The following is a 13,977-nucleotide window of genomic DNA, read 5'->3' on the forward strand; positions in this document are numbered from 1 at the left end:
GGAACACAAAGCCCCTCCAAATCCCAAGATGAAGTAATTTCTGTATTCAAGTGCCTGTGAAGATTTCTAATTCAATTATATAATAGATTTCCATATTATTAAAATAAGAAAGAAAAAAAGCATATATATTTACTGAAAGGATGCATGTCAATTCCTGTTTGGCATACATAGTTAGAAGCCATACTGACTACCTCAGTTTGAACCTGGATAGGAATTTCATTAAGAGTTTGGATTCAGAGTCCATTTCAAGGACTAACACAAAATCAGCTGAGTGATTGCCTGTAACAAATTGCCTGTTAACTTTCAGTTTTTTCTTCCCACAGAACAGCATGGTGTTCATCACATAATGCTTAAAGGATAATTTTAGTCTACCACTACAGTTCCAAATGTCTTAGTGGGGGTGGTTAAGCATTATGGACAACCTACAGGTTGTGGAACAGTTTGGTTTTCTAAGACAATCTAAATGCAATTTTCATGTCTATGTAAGTTTGAAATGTGTGGATTTTGTATGATATCTTTTAAATTCATGCACAGCAACTTGTTAGGTATCTTGTGAAGAAAAGCTGTTGGAAACCATGAAACCCATTGAACCCACAAAAAAGCCCTTTGTTTTCCATCTTTACCTGGTTTGACTGCATTTTAAATCAGCTATTTCCATATTTTATATGTATGGATTTTGCCAGTAGAGAAACAACATGGGATGTTGTTAGATTTTCACCTCACATTCTAAAGTATGCAACAAAAGCACACAATAGTGATACCAAAAGGAACTGTAAAAAGCTGTAAATTCAACTACTCCAAAAGTATCTTAATATTGTTATTGGCACAAATGAATATCACAGAGTGATGAGGAGTTAGAGCTATTTACATGCATATGGAATCTTCAGCTATAAGCATTCCTCTTGTGGAGGATGAGAGCCCTCAGAGAGATTATAATATGCATTTAAAAGTGTCCCCTAATGCATCTGAGTTTCAAGAGCTGACATATCCCATTTATAGCAAGCAAAAGGATGGGTTTCATGGGCTTTCATGACTGAAAAAAAAGCACCTGTAACTGCTTAACTGTATCCATTTTATACCCAAAGCCAGTTGTTGCACAACACTGAAAAGCATGTGTATATATATATATATATATATATATATATATATACCCACACACAAACACACACTTGGGTATCTTCAGGTCAACTGGAAATGTAATAACCTTGCACAAAACACCAAATGGAGCCCATATTGTTAGTTAATGAATGTTAACTAATTAACAATAATTTACTAATTTTATTTTATTAATTATTAATTAATATTTTAATTTATTAACAAATTAATTTTAATTAATTTTTTAATTAACAGCTCTTACAAGGTACTAATAGAAGTTGTGCCAGTAAAATGTAATTAGTCTGATGTGAAAGTACATGGCTAACACAGGGAATGCAATTCCAATGTATAGCTAATGTTGAAACTTAAAATACCTGCATGTTTTCTTTGCACTGCATTCACAGCTACTCTCTTTTTTTTTTTTTTTTGTCTTAGTGGCCAACATACCACCATACTACCAAGGTAGGTGACACAGTAAAACAATGCTACTTTCCTGTGCATCACCAGACAAAAACACAATGTGTTTAAGAAAAAAAATTCACTCCCATTACAGGATAACTGCGGGTATTTTATGTGTATTTTTAAAAATTTTTATTTAGATTATTAATCCTTAAAACTGTTGGTTTCACAGTGAAGTTGAAAACTATGTTTTTGTCATCAGATCTCCCAGTTACTGCTTAAATTTCTAGTACTAGTAAATCTTTTTTACTAAGATCATTCAGCTTTAGGGTTCCTTTTGGCTTTTTTGAAGGTGCAGCAGAGTTGACTTAGTTGAGATCCTTAACTGAGGTCAAACATTTCATTAATGTTTACTGGGAACAGGAAAAGCTGAGTGTTCTGTTCTGTTACTGTTCAGTGCTATTGTATGTTTAAACTTTTTTAAGGGCACAAACAGAGGCACCTCCATTTTAAACTTCCCCACGAATACCCAAGGGCTCTGAATTCACACTCATACTTGGCAAGTACATTTCAAAATGCATCAATAGGGACGCCAAGGATGCCTTTTATTGGCAATGCTCTCAAGACTGAAATTCTTAACAACATTGCAAGAGGTGTGGGGAGAACTCATTGCAGCCCCTGGGTGAAAGAGAGCAGTAACACAAAGAAGAAAAGAAGCAAATTACATCCCTTCCTAAAACACAGTTGCTCTTCTCTATTCCTATAAGGTTTTAACAAGCTATTCCTATAAGGTTTTAACAAGAATATTATTTAAAGCCAAGCACTTAAAACATATTGAAAGGTTAACAGTGATGATCTGAATGCATTAATGAAACACATGGTAACTGTTAAATTGAGTTCATTCAAAAAGGTCCACTTATATCACACCATCTTAGTAGCCCATTGTAGCAGTATAAATCAGATGTCTTTTTTAATTTCAAACCCATTAGAATTTACCTTTTAACACCTACAAATATCAGTTATTACATAAACATAAGCAGTCTCTGAAAAACACCATTGGATTTTGTTATCTTTCCCTAGGAGTTCAAAAATTGAAAGAAAAAACTAGAGGTGAAAGAGTAATTTCAACAATGAATTGAGCGACAACATGTAAATTACTTGTCACAAATAAATAATAATATCAAAGGTTCTGAAGATAGATGAAGTTTGCTGATGACAATATGAATGGAAAGCACTTTATTTTAAACACCAGGAAACTCACCCAGAACAGTCATTGAAAATTACTTCAGATTTGCTACTGCTTCATACACATTAAAACAGGAGACAGTTGAAGCCTGTGATGACATTTGGCACTGCAGGCAGAAGAAACTTTGTATTTATAGCACAATAACCTTTCCAATAAGCCAAGTTATTAGCACCTAATAATTGGTAAGAACGCCAAAATCAAGAAACTCAAACCTGTCTAGATTCTAAAACCTTACTATCTCAATTTTTCTCCATTCCTGTGGCAAGTCATAGCCTGCCAGATCTGCAACACCATGGTATTTATCCTAAAGACAAGACAGTCAGCAGCTTTCAAAGGGTGATTTGAATATAGATTAAGAAGACAAAGCCATGACTGAAGTAACTGACTCTCTCTTCCTAATCACAGCAGCAGAGGCTATTTTGGCAACACTGGAACTAGCAACCAAGTAGAAACTGCTGCAGAACTATAAGCAGGACTGACTACCTGACACTATGGAGAGCTCACAGATCCAAAATTCAGATTTGCCTGCTTTTAAAACAATTAAGTGTCCACATATCATCAGCATGCGAAAAAACCCAACCGTGATAAAAATCAGCCAAACTTCTCTGCATTGGTTAGTTTTTTTCCAACAGAAATCAGTGTAATAAACCACATATCTGAATTCATTTGGACTACTGCTCAGGAAGCCCTTCTGAAAATAGAAAGCCCTATTGAAATAGAAATTGTCAGCCTCACTTGGTTCCTTCATTCTGAAAATAACATCGCTCTTGCAGCTCATGAGTGTTACAAAGTCTTTGGGAACTAAAAATGATACACGATCTATTCCTGCTTTCCCATGCAGAATGAGCCAATATTATTTTAAGGTTTTTTTCCATTTTGGTTTATTTTCTAAAATCACAGTCTATGATCCTACTTAAGAAAAAAATCATATTTAAGGAAAATTACAAAGTTTATGCTACCTGAACTTTCCAGTAAGAGGCTTAATTCCACACTGGGCTGTAACATCAAGAACAGGTGCATCCATATATATGCACAACATATGTGCCCTATAGATATTGTGTATTTGCCATTTCACAGCACTGACAACTGTAGGGGGCAATCTCTGTAGATTCCCAAGGCATATTCCTCCTCTCTTCTCTCCTGAAAATTATTCTTCATGCCATGGCTGACAAGCTGTCCTTCCCAGCTGGCTGGGTGACGTGCCTGTTCTGCTTTTCAGGACATACATGCAGCCAGGGTCAGCCACCACGTCGGGTCCATCCCCCCAAGATCTCAGCATGGCCGGCCTGTTGATGACAACCCTGTAGTCCACTTCTTCAAGAACATTGTAAGTCTCCCCTCCTCATATGCACCAAAATTAAATATTTTCTTTAGAATCCATCAGGAAACAAACACTCCCCAATCATTACCCTTTATTTCAAGCCTCAAATTGTACTGTACCTTTTGAGCTCATTATGCCATTCACATACAAAAATAATTTTTACCTAGAAGACAAACAATACTGAAATGCTACCAAAAAAAGCATGTGAACCCCCATTAGCATAGTCAAATGCTAACCATGTCAGTTATACAGCTTCACCATAGATGGGTTTTGTCCTCGTGTCTTTAACACTGGCAGGATTCAGGAATTATTACTGTTTCAAGATGGACATAAATCCAGTGTATTCCAGGCAAGCCTAAGACAGCAGAGGAGCTTCTCAATGCAATTACCATTTTTAGCTCATGGATAATGTGCAAAAGGCCTGATGATTTCTGGCATATATTTTTGCCTTCGTTTGACAACTCTTTCGTGTTGGTTTTTAGGTCTCACCCCGTACACCACCCCCAATGCAAGCAAAGGTAAGCAGTTTCGGGGACTCAAGGCATTTATGGGCTAATTCCCACTAATTCAACTGCAAGCCTGATTCACTGTCCCTAATGGCACAAAGTATAAGTCCACAGGTATCACAGGGATATTTAAATTTAAAGCAAGAGCCTAAGCCATGGTTCTCTTCCTCACGCACTTCCTGACTTCGTACATGACTAATTGAAGCCATTTGCTGGGATTTTTATATTCAATTTATGGTGTGATTGCTTTATGTAATGAACTAACAATAGGTAATGCTTTCAAAGAAGCCTCACCAACCAGGAGCTGTCTGTCCTTTTACTGAACTCAGCTGGCTTTTGAAATACGTAATACTGACAAACTGTGGCTAGTAAAGTCAGTTCCAGTAATTACAATAAACAATTTTGCCTTTTTTTGCTTCATGAAATGAAATGTTTTTCTCAACTCCTGCCTGCCTCATTATCTGGACATTATTTCATAATCTTGGCTATCTTTTCATCTTCTTCTGTGTATGGCAGACCCAGATGCTGTGTTCCATAGTGATCACCATGTCATTGTTTCTATTTCTTGCATGTACAGGGAAGAGGATTATCCCTCACCAGATTTAGCTGGGTAGGTGATGAACGTGCTTTCGGTAACAGCCCTTTTATTTACCAGGCCAAAGCATCTCTTACTCCACTGCCTCAAGCTGCTGCAGCAATGTGATAATTTTGTTTTGTCTCAAGTTTGCTATTTTGCTTTTCCTGTTCCACTTTCCTTCCTCCTTCCACAGCACTTTAAGATGAAAATTGTGTTGCTTGCTCTTATCCTGCAATTTGACAGCCCTTGCAGCAGTAATTTCTTTTGCTTCAGCACAAAGGGAGCAAAACTCACTGCATGGCAAAGCTCTCTTCCTTTAAAGGTTTCCGGAAGATCCATCTGGTGCGTTTTTCTTTTCCTGGGATGGACAAAATGGGAGGGAAGGCTGGGATGAGATAGGTGTTTATTCCACTTTTGCAAGTGCTTTTACACAGTCTGCAAAACTAATGGTGTTACTAACCTCAGTATTTTGTTCCACCTTTCCCATCAGTTAGAAGTGATCTGCCTAAGCAATTCCTAGACAAGTTCTTCCCACAGTTCTCTCACAACTAATTAAATTCTATTTCTCTACCACAGGTTTGATTTTATATGAGATGGCATGTAAATTACTGGCATTTTAAGACAAAATATCAAAGCCTTCAAGCCATTAAGCATTTCTTTCACTATCAGAACACCACATATTAGCTGATGTGTTTGACATCTTAGAACTCATGAAATTTAAAGTTTTTTCACACAGGTTAACCTTCTGAGTATTTAATTCTTGAATATAAATTCATTTTTTACAGATTGATGCTTCTCTCAGATTTGAATCTATTCAGATAATTTCCTAACATTTTCCTTTATCCTTGTTTATTACATAAAAGATTGTTTTATTGCAACAACCTCCAAATTCCTAATTTGAGTATTACATTTCAGTGATCACAAATAAAGACTACAATGTGCATATGATAATTTGAATGTGATAATTTGCAATATACATGACAATCTTTCTTTGCAGGGTGGTGAAGCACACAAGCCAGGATATGGAAGCGGAAAATTCTATGAGCATAAATCTGCTCATAAGGGACACAAGGGATCCTATCATGAGGGCCAGGGCACTCTTTCCAGAATCTTTAAACTGGTAAAGTACAATTGAACTTTAAGTACAAAAAAATTAACCTGGGAAAAAGAGAAGCCAAACCTCTTCGGGACCTGCCATGTTTGAAACAACCATATTTCCTTAAAGCTTCTGACAGAATTAGACTTGCGTGGATAAACCAGGTTATTTTGTGGCTTAGGGACTACTTACATGATAGAAAACAAAGGTAAAAATACAGTTAGTGGCCATCAGGAAAGAAGGTAAGTCAGCAATGTCTCACAAAGACTTGGACCAAGACTAATGTTGTTACTGAATGCAAAAATGATCTGAAATAACAGAAGAAAAATGAGATGACACAGCTCATTGCCGCTGAATTATTTAGGATAGTGAAAATGAAAGAGAACTGAAACTGCAGAAGGGTAGTGCTGGACACATATTCGGATGCAGTAACAACTCCAGCAGTCCCTGCTTGCTCCCACCCCAGGTGGGAGAACTCCTACGATATGTCAATATCGAAAGTTATGAAACCACAATGTGGGGCATATTAGGAAACTGTCATGTTAGAAATAAACATTAGGTCAGATTATCTTTAATCTGGTTCAATTCCCCATTTCAAGTCACAGCACAGCCACATGAATATTGGCAGGGAATTCACTCATAACAAATCACCCAGTGCACTATTAGAACATGAAGATGCCATCAGCAGTCATCTTAACTTCAAGTCAGAAGGTCTGAGATCCTTAGCAGAGCTGTTAATTTCAAACTCTTACTATTCCTCTCCTCCACAGGAGATGTAACAGTGCCTTCATTTGCAGCAAAAACCACATTTTTCTCTCTTAAACAGTTTAGGCTTTATATCTCCCATTATACAGTTGTTTTCCAAATATATGCAGCAAGAAGTGACAGCACAAAAACTTCAAGGAAGTAGTAGGAATTCTTATGTTGCAATTTAAGAAAAGGAATGATCTCTTCAGAGGCCAAAGTAAAAATCAAACACATTTTAAGTCTTATTTTCATGTTGTACACTTGGTAGTTTTAGTGAAGTTCAGGTACATCAACTATTCCATGGCTGTATACTCTCATTATTTGTAAAATTTCATAATTTCAACATCTGAAAATACGCGTTAATGATCTCTCATGAAATTTAACATTCCCCTTTTTTTGCATATTCATCACAGCTATTCTAGCTTAGATTTTTATATATATAGCTGAGAGATACATACACCAGTATGTGCTTTTTAGATAGCCTTCTCCCAGCCATTATAATTTCTGGAACTTTGATATGAGTTTTATTCATGCCTATTTGATTTAGACCTATTGTTTACAGCAGGAGGCATGTAAACTGTTTCTTCATATAGGTCAACAGTCTTGTAATATAAAAAAGTTATCCATACTTTAAGATATCTTTTAAAGAAAAAAAAATTACCTAATGAATTAGATTGAATTTTCCTGTAACAGTTCTGTAAAACTAAGGAGGCAGCACTGAAAGATGAGAACATAAATGAAGAAAATGAAGTCTCAAAATATACACATGGGTTTTTTTTTAAGTAAACAGTTCAGTCGTCACCTGATTACAGTAAAAATTACCACACCATCTCACATTTGTGATCTTAAGTGCATTTTTCAAGATTTGCCTATAGAAGAGTTGCTAAATCTAAGGAACAAGATACCAAGTTAGTCTAATCTCGAATTCAAAAAAATTGAATGTCAGAATTTCAGCTTGAATCATCTTTGCTATAAAACTGCTTCTTTTCTCAAGTGCAGATTTATGAATTGTCACAGTTTTTTCCTCACAGTTTGACACTTTCTCATTATTTCTAAGAATAGGGCAGGTTTTAGCCCTTTTATATTTTCTTAGCTTTCTCCTGTCCTGTGTCTGTGTCTGTCTCCTGTATCTGTGTCTTTCCATATAAGCCTCATGTTGATATAACACCGAGAATTTACTGCAGAATGAAACTATTAAATTTCAGTTCTTTCAGATGTGACACTATTACATCTCATATGCATGTTCATATGTAAGGTTTGGAGATTTTGTTTTGTGACTTGTTTTAAAGTATACACACAGTACAGGGTTCATAAAAATGAAATTTTCCATGCTGTCAAAGGAAATAAATTGTTTTTGTTAGGAAGGCCTGAGTAAGAACATGAGAACATGCACTTAAAAGTTATTAATGAGAGACTGTCTAGTCCTCTGTGGAAGATTTAATGACAGCAAATTAATCCTATGTGAAAATCAATGAAAATAAATCTTTTTAAAGTGAAAAATCCCAGTAATATTTAGTGACATACTAGAGGAAACTGCAGGCTATTTTCATTAGATAGTAGTTAAAATTTTGTCATACTTACAACAGGTTGATGTTCTTCAATGCACAACCCAAATATGTATTAATTTCTAACTAATACAACTCTGTTCTCCCTCCACAGGGAGGCTCTGGGTCCCGACCTGGATCGCGGTCTGGTTCCCCCATTGCTAGGCGCTGAAGCTCCAAGATGCCATCCAAGGATCAGTACTCTGCTTCATAATATAACTGCCTTAAAATTAGTAACAGCTGCCACAATTACCTAGATAGATGCAATCCATTACTTAATGCCAATTAGGTTCTGCATGCAGTAGATGATACAAACTTCTATTGGCAATCCCTGAGCAACAGTTGAATGGAGGGAACACAAATAGTAGCTTTGCTAGATGTTTTCCTTATTTTATGTGAAGTAACAAGATCTCTGACTTTACCCGTTCTTCTTCAGGATGCCCTAACTGTATGCTGGACTCCTTTATTTCTCCCAAGCACCTAATTTAAGCTCAACCCTTCTGGTTTCGTTTTAGTGAACATCAGAATTACAAATAAAGAGCTATAATGTCTTTGATACTGAGCAATGCTGTTAATGAATTTTTGAGATACTGCTGTTAAAAACAACAACAAAAAAAAAATCCAACATGTGCAGAAGTTGTAAGGACTGTTTATCCAAATTTTCTTTTTGTTTGTTTTTTTTTCCTTTTGTTTTGTTTTAATCTTCCTTCTCTCACTCACAGAATAATTTATTTTCATAACAGGATTAGGCAGTCATGGAAAGGTTTATCAAACATTGGGAGTTCAAGGTATGTGAAGTGTGGGAGGGGGCAGATGTTGAAGAATCAATACGATGTGGAGCAATAGCAATAAGGAAATTCTTTCCATACTATGATTTGCTCATTGCGTCCAAACCATTAGAATAAAGAGTAGATGAGGGAGAGAAAGAGGATTTCAAATTTGAGTTAGACTAATGTTACAAAACAAGGGATATTCCCAGAGAAACATCTAAGACTGCACCCATGACCACTGGACGTCACTGGTGCTTCACATAAACTCTGCTGCAATAGCATTAACTTTGCAGTAAAATAAGAAAATAAGCATATAAACAAAAAAAGTCTAATTTCTGAAAGAAAGCCCATCAGTACTGGTATCTCAGATAGTCCTGCACATCTCACATTAGAATTTCAAATCTTTCTCTTGGTATTTGCAGCAGTGTTGTATTTGATTGGCTCATCTTTTGCCTGAGTAACACCTGGATGCCTATTAAGGGCAGTGCACCAAAGCAAACTCATAGTAAACTACTGTGAACATTTAACTGTTGTATTGTAGTTGCCTCGTAGAAATAAATTATAGTTCAGTTAGATTTAGATATGAATTGTTCACAAATTACTAAAATCAATGTGTGGAGATGGTATTTTCAACCACACTTAGGGAAGTAAAAGGCTCTTCTGAATTGCACTGTTTTATTACTTAAACTTACAATTTCTTCAAACTGTCATCTAAATGTCTGATTAATTATTTTATTTTTTTAGTTTTAGCCTATGCACTGTAGATTACAGTTAGTGCTTCCTAGGTTGAAACAGCATTCCTAATAAGTGCCCTGTAAAATTTACCTATAAATATATGTTATTTACATTTCACATCTAAATCTATTGTAGGTTTATATCAGTGTCCATTAATATGAAGCAATGGAAGATGAGATGATAGAAAATACATAGAGACTAAAGAAAACAAAACTGCCAAAATTATTACGTATACACACATTATTACATCTATTACCTTTGTTGGTTGCTATGTGTATTTTTCTATTGTAGCTTCATTCAGATGTCTACTCTGCAACGTAATAGTTGATTTAATTTGAACACGTATTGTTCTTATGGGAACACAGCTTTTAAAAATAGTCACTATTGAAATAAAGTAATCAACTTGAAATGAAACTTGGGCCAGTTTTGTTTTTTACAAAGGAAAAGGATATATACATATATATTTATATATACTTATATATATTTAGGTCTGTTTGATTTATTCCCCTCCCACCATCTCCCAGAGTTTATGAATAATGTTCAGATACTAGAAAGTAACACAATGACACCTTGGGACCCTGCACACAGGCTTCTAGTGACATTACATGGCCCAGAAGGTTGACAATAGGACACAACAATTATGGAATGCCAGCTACAGGCCAGACAGCTATTGCAAGGCAAAAAATGTCAATGAACAGGAAATAAAAACCAGCCCCCTTCATGAACAATTGTGGTGCAAACAGCCCTCAAAAATGTGAAAGATTATTTAAAGTAAAAAACCTAGAGGAACATATCTTTCAAAATATTGCATTGTAGAGTAACAGAATTTAACCAAAATGTCTTCCTTGCCTTCATCACTCTTCTTTCCCCTCAGTCATCTTTGCCAGAGGGTCGAAGTGGCTTTTTTGATTTACTTCCTCTAAAGGAATAGGTACAGTACTTGAAAACATTGTTTTACCAATACGAAAAGAGATCAAAACTTAGCCTGAATTTTATTCTTTTAGTTACACACTAGTAGTTTTGATGAAAACCAGCACTTTAAATGGCCATTTGATTTGTAAGCAAAGGATTTTTCCTGAAACAAGAATGCACAGCCAATACCAGCAGTGTGTAATTTAATGTTCTCAAGGAATGGACATAAACCAAAAGAAACTGTGAGCAGACACAAGCCAAAAACCCCAAGGCTAGCACAAGCCTACTACTGCGTTAAACCAGAAAGAACAGGGTCTGTCCACTTACCCACTATACAATGTGACACATCAAGCACCCCTCAGAAAAAGAGGAGTTCTGCTTCCTTACATAATGCATCTGCTTTAACACTGCTTTTGAAAATATCAACCTACTGGTTGCCGTGTCTGTATTTGTTCTGAACATCAACACATACACTGCTCTGAAAAGCTCCAACTCAATCTTACAAGGCTATAAAAATCTCTGTCAAGACACTTGAAAGTTCACAGGTGAAGAGGATGCAGGGAAGCAAATCAAATACAATGTTGAAAAAGAAATTTTTTAAAAGTCTATTACTGTAGCTGACAGGACTTCCAAGTGACAGCACTTGGAAGTAACAAACTGAATTCAGGAAAAATGCCAGCTGACTCCATAACTCACACTGTTTATTTAACACTTCCAAGGCTTGCTGAACAGACTCACTGCCTCTAACCAAGGTATAACACTTTGAGAAGTGACCCTTAAAAATACCATCTTTTTACTCATGAGATCAGCTTTTAGGTCGTGTGTACCAAGTATCACAGAATCATTAAGTGGTCTGGGTTGCAAGGGACCTTAAAGATCACCTAGTTCCAAGCCCTCTGTGCATTTATAAAGTATTCCCTGAAATAACAGGGAAAAAATTTCATACATGGTACATGCATCACAGCACATTTTCTATATTATTACAGATAAACAGTGTGCTATCCATGAGGTCAGACAACTGCAAAATATAATGTCTTTCTTTAACAGCTGAAACATTCACAGGCTGCCTGGAAGGGAAGGCACTGCTGGAAGGAGTTTATTCTTCACATCTAATATTCAAATATGCATTTCTGCAAACAGTTTTTCCAATCTCCTAGAATCCAGAATCATATGCTTAAAAAATACACGAAACAGAATTTGGAAAAAAGTAATATTATTTAGCATGTTTTTCAATTAAATATTCCACATAACAAAAGTGTTATTTTCATGTCACCAACTACATAACTTATATACATATGCTGAACAGTTAACAAAAGAATTAAGAGATGCCCTATCAAAACCAACAGCGATTTCTTGCTTTGGCAATCTGAAATAACTAATTTGTATCACAGACAGAGTATAGACAATATTTACAGAAAAGACCTTTTTGGATATGAGAACAATTATCTTTTAGAAAGAAAATTAAAGTCCAGGTCTTTATTGTAGTACAACATATCCACCACTGATCTAGAAGTACTTGTGGCAACCAAACAGATGAACTCCTTGCAACTGGGATTAGTATTTACAAAATATACTGATCGGCCACACAGAGGCTCGTAAACTTTAAATATATATATATATATATATACACATATATAAGCACACATATATATATCTATATATATGTCACATATAAATAAAATTCAAAAGAACAAGGCAAAAATAAGAAAACAGCTTCTGTCTTTGGAATGTCTAAAAGACAACTATGCTTTTACTCCAGTGTTTCTTTGCTATGAATATACTTAACAAGTGGCACCTTTGAAAGCAATACTCAGTCAGCTAGGTAGTTTTGCTGAAACAATGGCTTAAACAACAAATAAATGTAACATATTTCTAAAATCCACAAAGAAAATAATAAGGAATTTACAGAATCAAAACGGTAACTGTTTACAGCACTGGGGAACATTGTATAGTATAGGTGACATAGTGTGCATCTAACTTTCTCACTGCTACCACAAACTGGTACTTGTTTACCTCACAGATTTAGTATATGGCTGTTTTCCACAGATAGTGATACACAGTACCTGCTGACCCAGTACAGCAAACAACAACAGAGGCTTTTACTGGAACCTTCTCTCATTTGGATCTTTATTAATTATTGCCAAGTCCAAAACCTCAAGACTTTTACTGTAGAAACTAACATCTATCTGCCTCTGTGGTTGGAATGAAAATGAACATGCTCCCTCTGAAGAGTTTAACTCAAGAAAAGCTCATGGTATTTTATTTTTTTTCAACAAATTCTCAAAATGCACTAAAAAAGAAAGCTTTCAAAAGAAATACAGCCTTTTCCTGTGCCTTGTAAGAAAAAAAAGGCAAAACTCCACTGTTTTATACTGCATGCATCATCAACTGTAACACTGTTTCCAATCTCAATTATTTTTAAACACATTAAAAAAAAAGTTGACTGACAGTTTCATGATTTTCCTGTGAAGTTATTCTTCATCTCCATTAAAAATGGGAATCATTCTATTCTGATATAAAGTTCCAGTTTATTTTTAAATAGATATACTGGCTGTGAATTCAAAGATGAAACTGTATACATTATTACCTGAGTTCATTGATTCACAGACAACTTAGCACAGATTAAATGAAGTTTTCCCAATATTCTTCTACAAGCTTAAAAAAAAGAATTCATCTTTTAGGTATCTTTTGTAAATAATTAAAAAAACTATAATATATTATTCTATTGTTAGTCTCTTCAATGCTTGAAGCTTTAACTGTAGAGTTCAAGTCCCAGAAATATTTTTAACTTTCAAATTTCAAGGTGTTATCGAAAAACATTGCCTATACTTTGCCATTCATTTGAAGATTCTTGTACCACTTCTTCTAAATTCAGAGCACGACTAATGTCTTCCCCTTCTTGTTCTTGGTGACTCGCAGGCTCTTGTACAGGACCTACCACAGTACAAGAGAAAAAGTCAATTGAGTATGATTTGACATATGGTGTAAGAAAAAGACAAATATAGCACTTGGGAATAAAGGAATCATGA

At 35.4% G+C, this 13,977-nt stretch overlaps 2 protein-coding genes across 4 annotated transcripts in view; one reads left to right on the plus strand and one right to left on the minus strand.

The window, feature by feature from the left end:
- MBP (myelin basic protein) overlaps positions 1-10,450 on the plus strand; it is an 82,823-nt gene extending 72,373 nt beyond the window's left edge. For 2 of the 3 annotated variants that reach the window (XM_053984579.1, XM_053984588.1), the window contains 6 exons: positions 1,531-1,557; positions 3,960-4,067; positions 4,544-4,579; positions 5,145-5,177; positions 6,142-6,264; positions 8,647-10,450. In XM_053984579.1, the coding sequence (XP_053840554.1) occupies positions 1,531-1,557; positions 3,960-4,067; positions 4,544-4,579; positions 5,145-5,177; positions 6,142-6,264; positions 8,647-8,703 (384 nt within the window). In that variant the 3' untranslated portion in view covers positions 8,704-10,450. The remainder of the gene's footprint in view (positions 1-1,530; positions 1,558-3,959; positions 4,068-4,543; positions 4,580-5,144; positions 5,178-6,141; positions 6,265-8,646) is intronic. The other variant, XM_053984597.1, reaches the window with a different exon arrangement.
- A 1,694-nt stretch (positions 10,451-12,144) lies between these two features.
- Positions 12,145-13,977, minus strand: part of ZNF236 (zinc finger protein 236) — a 74,072-nt gene continuing 72,239 nt past the window's right edge. Inside the window, exon 33 of the mRNA XM_053985453.1 lies at positions 12,145-13,882. Within this exon, the coding sequence (XP_053841428.1) occupies positions 13,755-13,882 (128 nt within the window). The 3' untranslated portion in view covers positions 12,145-13,754. The remainder of the gene's footprint in view (positions 13,883-13,977) is intronic.

This window comes from Vidua macroura, chromosome 1 (genome assembly GCF_024509145.1).
Source record: "Vidua macroura isolate BioBank_ID:100142 chromosome 1, ASM2450914v1, whole genome shotgun sequence".
Lineage (NCBI taxonomy): Eukaryota > Metazoa > Chordata > Aves > Passeriformes > Viduidae > Vidua > Vidua macroura.